Consider the following 13,884-nt stretch of genomic DNA (forward strand, 5'->3'; position numbering starts at 1 on the left):
TTTTTATTCGAAATCATAGTTTGGCATGCGAAAGTAATCCTTATTCGTTAGATGAGCGGTACAAGCATCACTTCGTCTAATAGTTGGAAGAATATTTGTTTCCTTTGTTTGATTGCTCAACGAGATGATTTATAGTATTTTGTTTTGCGTTTTTTCTCTCACGATTAGTGATGCCGTGAGACACTTTACGAGACAAAACTTTGGAGAAATGATTTCGGTCTCGATGAATATGGAAATCATTGCTCTCGTCTTAGTCTGAAAACACGCAGTATCGACTCCACTCATGATGACTCCGAGACAATTTATCTCATCTCGGTCTCAACTTTCTCCTGTTTTTCAATGGAAAATCTCGGTTTTTGTCTCGGTTTATATCGTCTCGGTTTTCTACATATAAAAAACATGAAAAACTGGAAACCGAGATGAGATAAATTTCGAGGCTGGGACGAGAACAAAGATTTCCATGTTCATTGAGACCGAGATCATCTTTCCAAAGTTTTATCTCGTGATGTCTCGTGAAATGTCTCGCGGCATCACCACTCACGATATGTCAGAACAATTTTAGGGCATCCCGCATCTTGGTTTGCACCGCGGAATTTTTATGCTACTAAGGGATGCTATAAAAGTAATGAATTGCAACAATGATGAAAATATACCATGATAAGTAGAGGTGGTTTGTCCTTCCGAATGTTATTCATGACTATATTTAATCCAGCCTATCTATCTTTAAGCGACGCTAACGCATTCGATGGGGTCTATCTGATGGTATTAGAACCAATAGGATTCAATTAATCCTCCCATCACTATCGATTAGATTCTCAGGTCAACGTTTGAACTTCATTTATGCATGATGCATGAGCAGTATGATGCGTAATTTCAAGGCCTTCTCGGAAATGTTCCATGGATAGAACTGAATTGCGGATATTTCTGCATTTCTGCGATGAGTACACGTCAAATTAATTATTCACGAGGTATTACGAATAATCAGACACGTACATGCTACCCCGCAGATAACAACAGCGAGTCTAAGGAGCTGGTGGATTTAATGCGGGCGATAAATTCGTGACTCGGAAACAAAGATGAAGGGATGGCTGATCTCAATATTTATGCGACTCGAGCTTTCCACAGTGAGAGTAGAAAAGTTTCAAACCCCGTCTTGCAACATGATAATTAAACTTACGGGGTTTTTTGGAATTAGGGAGACTTATTTTATGACTTTTTGCTTCTCAAATAGATGAGGAAAAGTTTTGAATAGTGACGAAGAAGATGAGAACTGATTTTGCTTTCAAAACTTCGAAGTTGCTTGTTTCGAAGGGGAGAGGTTTGTACAAGTTTCCCGGGGATGCAATTAGCATAAAGTTTTATTTGAAAGTCTCAAAGATTTTTCAGGATAAAAATGGCTTTTATAAAGGGAAGTTTATCAAGAAATATTTTGTCCCCAAGTTACAAGATTGTTGTCATATCATTATTAATATTTCATTTAAGAATTCATCTTTTGTCTGTGATTAGTGAAGAAGCAGTACTAGAAATCACATTTCTTGTTTGCACAGAGAATACATTTTTTTTGAAAAGACAAAATCTATTTTTGCAATTAAAATTTTTAATCTCGGCGTACGTTTCGCACGTTTGGCCCACAAAATCCTTTTTTGACAATTTTTAATAAATGATTTTTTGGCACAAGTAAGACTTCTTTGAGAATTCTGATATTTTTCTCCCTGTGCACTCCACGGTTTTGAGACAGAGTGATTCCCCGTACGCCTTGTGATACTATTGTCTTCAAAATACCCTGCGGTCACTCATCCACTTAGTGACCGCACTTAGTGCTGCTTAGCTTCAGAGCTTGTCTGTCGTAATAGCGCGGTAGGCCCAAGGGACACCTGTTTTTTCTTTCATTCCTTAATTCAGATTAGATATCGTTGGATAAAAGCCCACGCAGTTAGCGATGATGGCTATAATTCACCTAGGGGAAAACCGGATAAAATGGACAGCGGGGTAAAATAGGATAGCCGAGTAAAATGAACAATTAACAAAAGAATGAGCAGTGAGGTCAGCTGACCCTAGGAAAGCAGAAAATATTATTTCTGGTGTGTGAGAATAGAATGGAACTGAATGCATAGACATCTGTATGATTGTGGTTTATTGCTCTCTAGTGCAACAAACCACAATCTCTGAAGCTCTAAAATTCAAGGAGAGATTTCTCTGAATTTTTCTGATTTTTCATTAATTTCCCCGGAATAATTTAACTAAAATTTACAGTTTCCACTAATTTTTCCAAGAAATTATGAATTTTTAATGACAAAATTCCTTGAAATTTCAGTAGAAATGTTACTTGTTAGAAATTTCCAAAACTCTTAACGTAAATTTCAGTAGAAATTTGTCAACAGTGTACAGCAGTAGAAATCCATTTCGTACTTTCGAGTCAAGTGGTGCCATACATACCGAATCTGGAATTCTCCTTTTTCATTCTCTGATAAAATACGTGCAGTGACACGTTCACAACTAGTATAATGGCGGAGTTTCTATTGTCTCAACTTTACATTCTCCGAAAATTGAATTCAGAGTGAAATTCACTCATTCTGATTCACCACTCTATTGCTAAATGTCGGTAATTGTGTAGTGAAATGATAAGTGTGTAGTGAAATGATTAATGAAATGTTCCATTTTGTCACAATGGAATAACGTTTCGTGGACATGGCTTCTCACTTGCCGTTGTTTCTATCATCTTCGACACATGTCCAACTGAAAATTAATCTCGAAGTGAAATGGTGTTGTTGTAAATACACTAATTGTGAACTTCACTCAAGTGGCTTGCATCATATCTGGGTGGTCGTTCGCAGGATACACTAGGGGGGGGCGAGTGGCTATTCATCCTTCTGTCAGCTGAATAGGGGAGTTCCGCAGGGATCTGTTCTAGGTCCTCTGCTATTCCTCCTGTTCATTAATGATGTTGGTGTAAACTTAGGGCCTGGAGTTCGGCATCTGACATATGCTGATGATCTCTAGATTTACCTGACTTTTCCACGTGAGGAGTTAGAGGATGCCATTCGCCGCATGAGCAATGCTGCTAACCGTGTGACAGACTGGGCTAATGCAAATCGGCTGAAGCTGAATGTGACGAAGACGAAAGCCATCATTTTTGGCTCTAATGTCTTCGTTAACGATGTCTATTTCTTGACCGGTTTGTCTGTCAACGTTGGTGGCTCTGCAATTCCGTTTGATACTTCCGTGCGGAGCCTGGGAGTGGTTCTGGATAACAAGCTCTCTTGGAAGGGACATGTGGCGCATGTGACGCAGAGGGTTCACTTTGTCATGTACCGTCTTCGGTTCTTTAGAGCCAGTACCACACTGGGTCTGCGTAAACACCTCATTTAGGCTTTGGTGTTCCCCCTGATCGACTACTGCTGTCTCGTGTATGAGGGTCTGTCTAGTGTACTTGCTACTGTGATGCAGCGTCTCATCAATATGACGGTTAGATACATTTTTGGACTAAGGAGAGACGAGCACATCACTCCCTATCGTCTGTGGCTTGGCTGGACGACGTGTGAAGTGCGCAGGAAGTACTTCCTTGCGTGCCTCACTTACAACATCCTCCGCTTTGGTCAGCCGGTGTATCTGGCTGACTTTTTTGTGGCCAGTCAGGCCGTGCGGCCTGTGAGGGGTGATGTGACTCCCCTTATGATCAAGCCTTTCAGGACTGAAGCCATGCGATCCTCCTTCCACGTGTCTGCGGCTTATTTATGGAACTCAATTCCCTCTGCAGTGTAGGACCTTCCCACACTGTCGTCTTTCCGATTAGCTGTGTGGAATTATCTGAGGGACAACTCTTAATGCTTTTCCTACCCTTTGCTCTCCTCTTATCACTTCCTTTCCCCTGCTGCCCCTGTCTTCCTATCCCTTCTTATTCTTACACTCTTCCCTCTTTCATCGTTACCATTTCGCACTTGCTATTCACCCGTTTGTTTACGACCCACCGAAGCTTGCTCTTTCTGTTGCATATTGCTCCTTCTCATNCTGAATAGGGGAGTTCCGCAGGGATCTGTTCTAGGTCCTCTGCTATTCCTCCTGTTCATTAATGATGTTGGTGTAAACTTAGGGCCTGGAGTTCGGCATCTGACATATGCTGATGATCTCTAGATTTACCTGACTTTTCCACGTGAGGAGTTAGAGGATGCCATTCGCCGCATGAGCAATGCTGCTAACCGTGTGACAGACTGGGCTAATGCAAATCGGCTGAAGCTGAATGTGACGAAGACGAAAGCCATCATTTTTGGCTCTAATGTCTTCGTTAACGATGTCTATTTCTTGACCGGTTTGTCTGTCAACGTTGGTGGCTCTGCAATTCCGTTTGATACTTCCGTGCGGAGCCTGGGAGTGGTTCTGGATAACAAGCTCTCTTGGAAGGGACATGTGGCGCATGTGACGCAGAGGGTTCACTTTGTCATGTACCGTCTTCGGTTCTTTAGAGCCAGTACCACACTGGGTCTGCGTAAACACCTCATTTAGGCTTTGGTGTTCCCCCTGATCGACTACTGCTGTCTCGTGTATGAGGGTCTGTCTAGTGTACTTGCTACTGTGATGCAGCGTCTCATCAATATGACGGTTAGATACATTTTTGGACTAAGGAGAGACGAGCACATCACTCCCTATCGTCTGTGGCTTGGCTGGACGACGTGTGAAGTGCGCAGGAAGTACTTCCTTGCGTGCCTCACTTACAACATCCTCCGCTTTGGTCAGCCGGTGTATCTGGCTGACTTTTTTGTGGCCAGTCAGGCCGTGCGGCCTGTGAGGGGTGATGTGACTCCCCTTATGATCAAGCCTTTCAGGACTGAAGCCATGCGATCCTCCTTCCACGTGTCTGCGGCTTATTTATGGAACTCAATTCCCTCTGCAGTGTAGGACCTTCCCACACTGTCGTCTTTCCGATTAGCTGTGTGGAATTATCTGAGGGACAACTCTTAATGCTTTTCCTACCCTTTGCTCTCCTCTTATCACTTCCTTTCCCCTGCTGCCCCTGTCTTCCTATCCCTTCTTATTCTTACACTCTTCCCTCTTTCATCGTTACCATTTCGCACTTGCTATTCACCCGTTTGTTTACGACCCACCGAAGCTTGCTCTTTCTGTTGCATATTGCTCCTTCTCATCTTACTCTGCTTTTTATGTATCTATTATTATTAGCATGTATTGTTTACTCCATGATATTCACTGTGATTTACTGTATACCAGCTAATGTGGTTTTACCACCATAATTTTGTACAACATAATGTACAGCAATAAACTCAATCAATCAATCAATCAATCAAAAATGTATATTTAAATAGACCATTAGACAATTACACTTTCAAAACAAAAAATTGTTTAAATTTTAACCACGACAAATCTACATGAAATATTTTGTTATTATTAGATTGATTGATCGATTCATAAAAGAATTTCGGAAATTATTCTCATGGTATTCACAAGTTTGTTGATTTCCCATCATTTGCAAAATTTACTGTCACCGATGATTTGAAAAAAAAAGAAATTTTAAAATTGATTCAATTATCATTAAAACGAGCATTTTGCGCTGATTCTATGAGAAATTTATGAGAAAAAATAAGAAAAAGTCAATAGATTTCGATTTTTCTATATGAATATTCTTTTGAAATTTTTTCTATAAGAATACTTGGGCATGTTTTTTTCCCTTGGATATCCTGCAATGCAAAATAAAACAAAATATTGCGAAAATCCGTACCCAATAGTTTTAATAGAAAAAATCTCAAGAAAAAAATTCAAACAGAAAAAATCGAAATCTACTGAGTTATTCCTATCAAATATCTAATAGAATCTGCGCAAAAAACAAATAGAATTTTCTATCAAAAATTCTCTACCGATTTCGCAAAGGTTTTCCATTGAATTTTTTCATATGTGATATAATATTTGATTTCCATAATGACTTTAAAAATTCAAGCTACGATTGAAATATCCTCACCATGGCTTTCCAACAGATCTCCCTCCAAAGATTACAATTCAATATAACACCTCCCCCTTCGAAAATCCACCGATAAATCTCCCTCAAATACCCCAAAACCTAATTAAATCGTGCCACCCACACACAATGTCACAATAAATCAATCATTCCTCTTCCCTAGATTAATGAAAACAAAGCTCGAATTACCGGAGTGTACAAACCAAGGTTACGTGCTGGATGGTTACCCAAAAACTTGGAATCAAGCACGTGAATTATTCAATAACACACTTATAATAACTTCAAACTCCACATCCTCATCCGAAAATTTGAGAATGTTTCCCGAGTTTGTGGTGCAACTCGAGGCAACCGATGAATTTCTCTGCAACCGTGTACTAAATTTACCCGAGAGTGTGATACAGGGTACCCATTATGATGTAGAAAGCACGATGAAGCGCCTCGAGGAATACAGGTTTGTGTATTATTATTATTATTAGCTGGACACTGTTGTGTATTTTACATGAGGCATATCGCTTTACCTCCGGTCTGATGCTTTATTATCCGCTCCACTGTATGGAAGATAGCTCGATATTGCGCGCATCTATTGTCGACATGGTGTAGTTTTTTTTAAAGCAACAAATATTCCCTCATTTTTCCTTTCATCGGTAACTTACGAGTTTGAGGTTTGTGTTTATAGGAAGACAAACACTGGAAATGATATGACGCTGGGATTCTTCATAGAGAATGGAATACATCCGCTTATTGTGGATGTCGAAGGAGAGTCGGGCGGTATGCTCGCAATTTTTCAAAGATGCCTCGACACAATCGGGCAACCGAGAAACTACGGTGATTACTCCCATTTCAATACCCAAGTTGTTCACATTTTTTTACTTTTTCAATTTTTCCGATAACAAAGGTAGCGGCGAGATGAGAGTATTGTGCATGATCAAAGAGCTTTGCGATATTTTTCCTCGGTTTTCTTGTACGTTAGCTTGGAAATTCTGTCTAGCTTGGTCATGAATAAATTCACTTGTTGGACGTGGATTTTTTTGACGATGGTGAAGGAAATCGTTTAGAAATACCTCAAAAGACCTTATTTGTGAGCCATTTGATTTTCTAGGGAAAAAGTCATTTTCATGAATTTCCGGAAGTCTCGTCGTGCCAGGGATATTCTTAAGATTGTCCGCCAAGTTTTTCATTTCTGTGAAATACATTTCGTTTGTTGTTAATACTCTTTACCCGTTTTTCTTCTCAATCCTTCTCAATCAGATGCCGAGTGTAACAGCTATTTTCCATTAATGATGTTATTAATGAGTTTGCCTTGATGGAGAAACGAAAATTGCGATAAAAATAGTAAGAGCAGGGGCAAAGGCACGGATAAACGTTCACGATCGAAGAGCACCACAATATTTTTAAAATTTTTCCATCCCCCTTTGCATCATGAATTCTGTTTCCCCATTAAAACAACGCTCCACATGTAAACAACTTGTTGAATTACATAGTCCGAGAACCATAATATTGAACCATGAATTTTAAGGGGCCGGGTTGAATTGAGGAATTTTTTTATCACACTTTTACGATGAATTGTTAAACACTTCCGTCTACCTCCTTTATTGATAATTGAGTAGCGAAGTGGTAAAACCGTTCAAGTCGACTTATCTCCAAGTTGAGTTTTTGAAGAATGTTTCCGAATCTAAGGGAGATAGCGAAATCTTCGAAATTGCGTTTATTGTAGCTCTCAATCGGCTCTACAAAAAAGGTATTGAAAAATATTTTACTATCTCCTTTAGATTCCGAGATATTCATTGAAAACTGATCAATAGTCAAAATTGACTTGTACCGTTTTACCACTTCGCTACTGAATTGTTCTGAGTTTCTAGTTTTGTTGGGATAAGTTGAATTAGATAATGAATGTGAATGAAGAAAATAACAGCACGATTACCGATAACAAAATTAGAAAAAAGAGAATTAAGCCGAATCTTAAAACTAGAAGACCAAAACCACTTTGATAGTGAGAAAAGTTTTTTGATAAAAAAAAAATCGGTTGATTATAAAAAGAAAAGTTATTTAAATGTGTATTGAAATGTTAACGTAATGATTAAAACTATTTAATAAAATTCAATAAGAGGAATATTAAATCCTTAGTATTTTCATTGTATGGCTTCAGTTCTCAAAAATCTCACCCCGTGTGAGTGCGTGGTGGAGGTAGCTAAATACAGTCGCATTCCCCGAATTCACTTCCCCTATTTCCCCATGAGTGCGACTGTAACGGGAGTCTACTGTATAAACAAGAACAATGACGATGTAGTGCAAAAGAACTGAAAGTTCTTCGTCATTAGGTGATGATATTCTTTTGGTCTTTGTGACCGGTATAAACAGGATGACGTCAGCACCTTGTTTACAAATTCCAGGCAGATATAGAATAGAAAATCCGGAATTCAATGGCACAAAAATTACTGAATTCCAATAGTAGACTTTCAAATGGTGAACATTACAATTTCTCAATACTTCAGCCAATTACGTTGCGATTGATTGCCGCCATGATTGCAAACGATAACGCAGTTGTCAATGGAACTTGATGTGATAGTTAATATCGTTCTTCATGTTGATAAAATTATCGGTTCATGGTTGCAATGAACATTGCTCAAACTATCGCACATAATGGTGTTCCAACTATCGCGCATACCTAATGTCGCAAAAATCATCGTAGTAAATATCGCAATAATCGCAATGTCGTACCCTCACCATTTTTAATCATGGCGGCATGCCGAGAGACTACCATGACGTTATTGGATAAATCATTGAAAAATTTCAAGGCCCACTATTCAAAAATTTATCATAGTAATTTCATAATTCTTATGCCATTGAATTACTCATTTTCCATCCTATATTTCCTCACAATTTGTAAACAAGGTGCTAACGTCATCCTGTATAAAAATCTGCTAGGGCAGTTCGTAGAGTACAGATGTTTCTTCCTGGTGCAATTTTAATAACGAAAGAAAAATAAAAGTCTAATTCAGTGGCTTTAACAATTATTCATCTACCCATTTCCGTTACATCTAAAATAAAGAAGTAAATTCTTCATTTAAGGAGGGAAATGGAAACAATAGTGCATGGGCGCGTGTTTGGCGGTAAAGGAAATTGTGTCGTCCAAGTTGTATAGGAAAATAACGAGTGATTTTCAATTGAGCACAGGGCCAGCAGTCGGAGAGCGCGTGGCAGAGGCTGTGGTACGTGACGTTACCAATGTGCGGGAAACCTCAGTTATCGGAACCGAAGGAGAGGACGAGGTGAATTTTCAAAGGAAAGTGATACGAGATGAAGACATGAGGGAGCGGGTACAGTATTAGTTGGATGACACGTGCAACGACGTTGTCATTATTTTTATTTTTCTATTCTTAATAGTTTTTTCATGGACTCATCCGTTTTCATTTGTCATTCTCTACCTTTTCTTTGTGCTTTCCGTTCATTTTTCGCGCAACTCAAGTTTCCCATTTACGGGAAACTTCGATCTTCCTTTTCCGTACGTGAAAAATTTCTCGCTCCTGACAAATCTTAGCCCTAAATTTTTCGTATTTAAAAATTTTGTCTACTATTTGCAATTCATCCCGCAAGAAAAAAATCCATTGAAAAACCTAGCGATTTTTTTTAATTAAAAAAAAAATCTAGCGAATTCCATAGCAGATTCTATTGGATCTCTGTTGAACTTCTATTGAAAATTCTATCACAAATGAAAGCAATCATTTCCACCATTATATTCATATTCTGTATTATCCCCAGGGCTATTTCACTCGGTCAAATCTTAAATGTTTCAAGGTATAAATTACACGGAAAGCAGGATGTTATATGCTATCTTTCGACTTTGCAAACATCTATACGAAAAAACAATGAAATAATTAACAACACATCCTGCTTTCCATGTAATGTGTACCTTAAAACATCTAAGGTTTGACCGACTAAAATAGCCTCGGGAATAATGCAAAAATTCTATTAGTTTTTGGTCAAGTCTATCAAAGTTCTAAGTTTTCAAATTTTCAAATTTTCAAATGTTGAATTTCTTGTTGAAATAATACGAAGCAAAAATTAATCTTATATTTTTCCCTCTATGTTTATATTTGGATATGAAGAATTCTGAGTAGTGTGAGCCATGATGTTCATGCTTTGGTTTTTAAGTCTAAACACAGTTGAATGAGTAGAACCTATTGAATCTACGTTATCAGAGGTTTAGGGCGTAGTAGCCCTCGGTCATTTACTCAGTTCCTCCGAGAAATTGGTAAAGAGCGAATGTGTCTTCCGAGCGTATTGAATAAAAAGTAGAAATAGTAAATGTTCTTTTCACTCATTTATACGGATTCGATTATTCAAAATATCCCATTTCTCAAATTGAATTTGGCAGATTTTAAAGTTCTAAGTTCTTTCAACTCTACCTTTCATCTCTTTTTATGAAAAAAATTAAACAAAAACAAAAATATGCATCTGAAGTTTGGACTGCCAGTTAGTTTCATTAAGTAACATTTATGTTACATTTTGAATTAATCGATTAAATACACACATTCTGGCGAAGAGCCATTCATCTAAAATTCGCTTCTAAAAAAGAAGAGACATTGTTATTTATGGTTCTAGGTGAATTCATCCCGACTACTCATCCCAAACCAATTCATCCCGGACAATTCACCCCCAACAAATTCGTCCCAAAACAAATCAATCCCACGACAAATTCATCCCAAACATTAAATTCCAATGGAATTTTTCACAGTCACAACAATAATTTAGGGAGAGAAAAATATTAACTTTATTTTCGCAGAAAAAGGCACCAAACAACATCAAAATCAATCACACACTTCGCGATTCCCTCCTAGTATTGTTTACACAACCGATCAACTGATTAACAGGAAACATTGCAAAAAAACGGTCAAATCCGTTGACCACCACAGCATCAATTTACAAAATCAGTACAAAACTTGAAAATTAATCCGATAAGTCACGCGCTTCAGCCAAGCGTATTCTCCATCCAAAGAGTAATAATAAAAAAAATGGGGTGAAACTGTCGTGGGATGAATTTGTTTTGGGATGAATTGTCATGGGATGAATTATCCTGGGATGAATTAACCGGATACCGCTATTTATCCATGATTTTCGCGTCTAGATTATTTGAAAAATCATATGACATAAATTAATGTTCTTTTTCATTTTATATTAAGTCAATATTTTATAAAATATGTCATAGCTGTGAGAAGATAAGGTGCGTGGTCTTTTTTAAACGGTGTGAATCTTTGATGAATTGTTATCATTTTTCGATGTGAAGTTGTTATTTTTAATTTTGTAAATGGAATTGATATGGATCTTTTCGGACGCTCACTACCAATGGAATCGTTAGAAATAAAAAAAGACAAATACCGCTTAAAGTAACAGCCAAATATCTTCGGTCGGATAGACTCGATCCCCTGCTTATTTAGATTTGCTATTGACGCATCAACTCCTGTCTTCTCAGTGCTAGCTCTGAATTTATTATTATCTTTGGCAGCTCACGACTGTTTGCTTTGTAACTGCTAGTTGCAATGTTATTGAGTTGACATTGAGAAGAGAATCACTCGACGGTAAACTTTCACGGTGCCCTTTATTTGACAGAGATAAATAATTCAGAAAAAAATCGCTGAAACCTGAGAGCGAAGCTAGGACCTATGACTTCATAGGCAGATACCTTAAAGAATTTTTAAGATCAAAATCTGAAATAAATTCCAAACGGAAATAAATATGAATAGATGTAGGGGTCGAAGGTCGTTGAGTCGGGAAGTATAATCAATCCACAACTTAACAATTCGTTCAACTTAATTGTTGGTTATTCATTCGCATCTTAAAATATACACAAAAGTGGTGGAAAAAATTGTTGAGAATTTTTGTCTGAATTGTCCGGGTCAAAGCCCGGAAATTTTTATCATGTTTAATTTCCACTGACATTTCCAGAATTATTGTCGTTGAAAAATCAAATATTCCATTTATTTTCTGTTCGAATGATCTGAAAATCAATAAAATACTTCATTTTTCAGTTCAATTATTCCGTGAAAATCTGGAAAAGAATATCAGGGATATTTTGAAAGTTCACTTCACTTTGTTTCTGAATATTCATGTTCCATTGGAATTTCAAATTCAATGTTAATCGATTCATGATGCAATCCTGTGAACCATAATAAAATGTAAAAACAGTATCATATAACCTTTCAATTCGTTCTCTACCTCCTATTAAACCTTTCATTATTCCCAAAAATTAATCACTGTCAATAATACGAATAATGAATGAACATTAATCATCTGTGATAATCCCTTGGTTTAATTTTAAACTCCTACATTTCATGCGCGCCCTTTCCCTTATTTCAAGAAACTTTTAACAGTGCCATACAATAAGCTGGATGATCGACTTGCTGTGTATTCGGTTGAATTCGTATTCGTAATCGGATCAAATAATACAAAGGTAATGCCCGACGTGTAGCACGCGTGTACAGGTGTCTGTGTTTCACGGTCGATGGTGGCCAACGCGAGCCCTTGTGTTCGGATTAGAGATGCAAAATGACCATCAGATTTGAGACTGCGTCATATGACCAACAATTATGGTTTTGTGGTGGTCATACGACGCACAAATTTTTCAATAGTAATACCCCAAAAGCTTCAAAATTATCGGATATTCCCTGATAGCTTCGTTGCAAATAAATGAAGGTGTCAAGTTTTGCAGGTAAAAAACACCGAGCGCTTGCACGAGGGCTTTTTCTGCAAAACTTGGCACGATGGTTTGTTTGCAGGGAAGCTTGAGGGAAATACCCGATTAATTTTGAATTCTCGAGGGGTATTTGTCGGATTATTTTTCCCAATCGCATTTTGGCCAAACAGAGTGCAGTGGACAACATCAGGAGGTGAATTGGGGAAGATTTGAACAAATTATGTTAATTGAATAACCCGATTTCCATAGACTGTCAAATATAAAATTCTATCTGAAATGAGCCGAAAAAATGAAGAGCTACTGCGAAATATTCAGGTAAAAAACTGAAGAACTACTGTGAAATATTCAAAAGCTAGGAGGAAATATCCGAAATAAAACTGTTGGGTAGCCGCAAATACTGCGCTCTGATTAGTCGAAATACAATTGGGAAAAATAATCAACTAAAAATGATAGTCACAAATAATTAGGAAGCAACTTGTCCTCAAAACATCTATATCGATGCATAATGACGTTCATAACTAATTTCTAATTTGCAGCGGTCACAAGTAAAAAAATAGTTTCATTTATAGAGATGAAAAATGAGTGTGATTTTTGTTTCAAAATGCATACTAGGCAAATTCGAAATGAATTCAAATATAGATTAATTCAGAAAAAATGAAGTTGCACCGACGGCGGAGGCTGTGTGCCCCTAGGGAGCAAATAGCCACCTAATTAGGTGGCTGTTAGGTGGCTGTTAGGTGGCTACTTGTTTTGGTGTAAAAAAGGGTAAATGATACCTGGAACGATTATGGATGTAAATCTATGAATTATTAATGAATTTTAGTAGCTTTAATGACATTAATTTCCATTAATTAAGGAAAATAATAGTTTGCGTATTGAAAGGGAAAATAAATCAGTAGGGGGAACGCCGCCGGATGGCGGCAGTGTCGACTTCTCGCCCAGGCCGATAAAGTCGGCAGCAGTGGCGGGAGAAAATTGATTATCCAATAGGTTCATATTGGCATTTTTTTAAATTAGTTTAATTCTGTACGGACCCAATTGCCCTACGTGAACAATATTATCACAAATAGATATGTAGGAGGAGAATACTGCGGGTCAAATAGGGGCGAAGAGGGGCATCAAATAATTAGATAAATAAAATAATGGAATCTAAAAATTTTGAACTTTGTGAGAAGTGGGGGGAAGGGTATGTATACGGAGGGTTGAGATTTTCACCCGTTGATGGGGGGGG

General features: G+C 37.8%; 1 protein-coding gene across 1 annotated transcript in view; it reads left to right on the forward strand.

Moving 5' to 3' along the window:
• Nucleotides 1-1,208: 1,208 nt before the first annotated feature.
• Nucleotides 1,209-13,884, forward strand: part of LOC107048397 (adenylate kinase 7) — a gene marked incomplete at its 3' end in the record, with an annotated part of 22,400 nt that continues 9,724 nt past the window's right edge. Inside the window, exons 1-4 of the mRNA XM_015271546.1 lie at nt 1,209-1,228; nt 6,123-6,413; nt 6,639-6,787; nt 9,143-9,279. Of these exons, the coding sequence (XP_015127032.1) occupies nt 1,209-1,228; nt 6,123-6,413; nt 6,639-6,787; nt 9,143-9,279 (597 nt within the window). The remainder of the gene's footprint in view (nt 1,229-6,122; nt 6,414-6,638; nt 6,788-9,142; nt 9,280-13,884) is intronic.

The sequence above is a fragment of the Diachasma alloeum genome, unplaced genomic scaffold (assembly GCF_001412515.2).
Source record: "Diachasma alloeum isolate Michigan unplaced genomic scaffold, Dall2.0 Dall_scaffold_00192, whole genome shotgun sequence".
NCBI lineage: Eukaryota > Metazoa > Arthropoda > Insecta > Hymenoptera > Braconidae > Diachasma > Diachasma alloeum.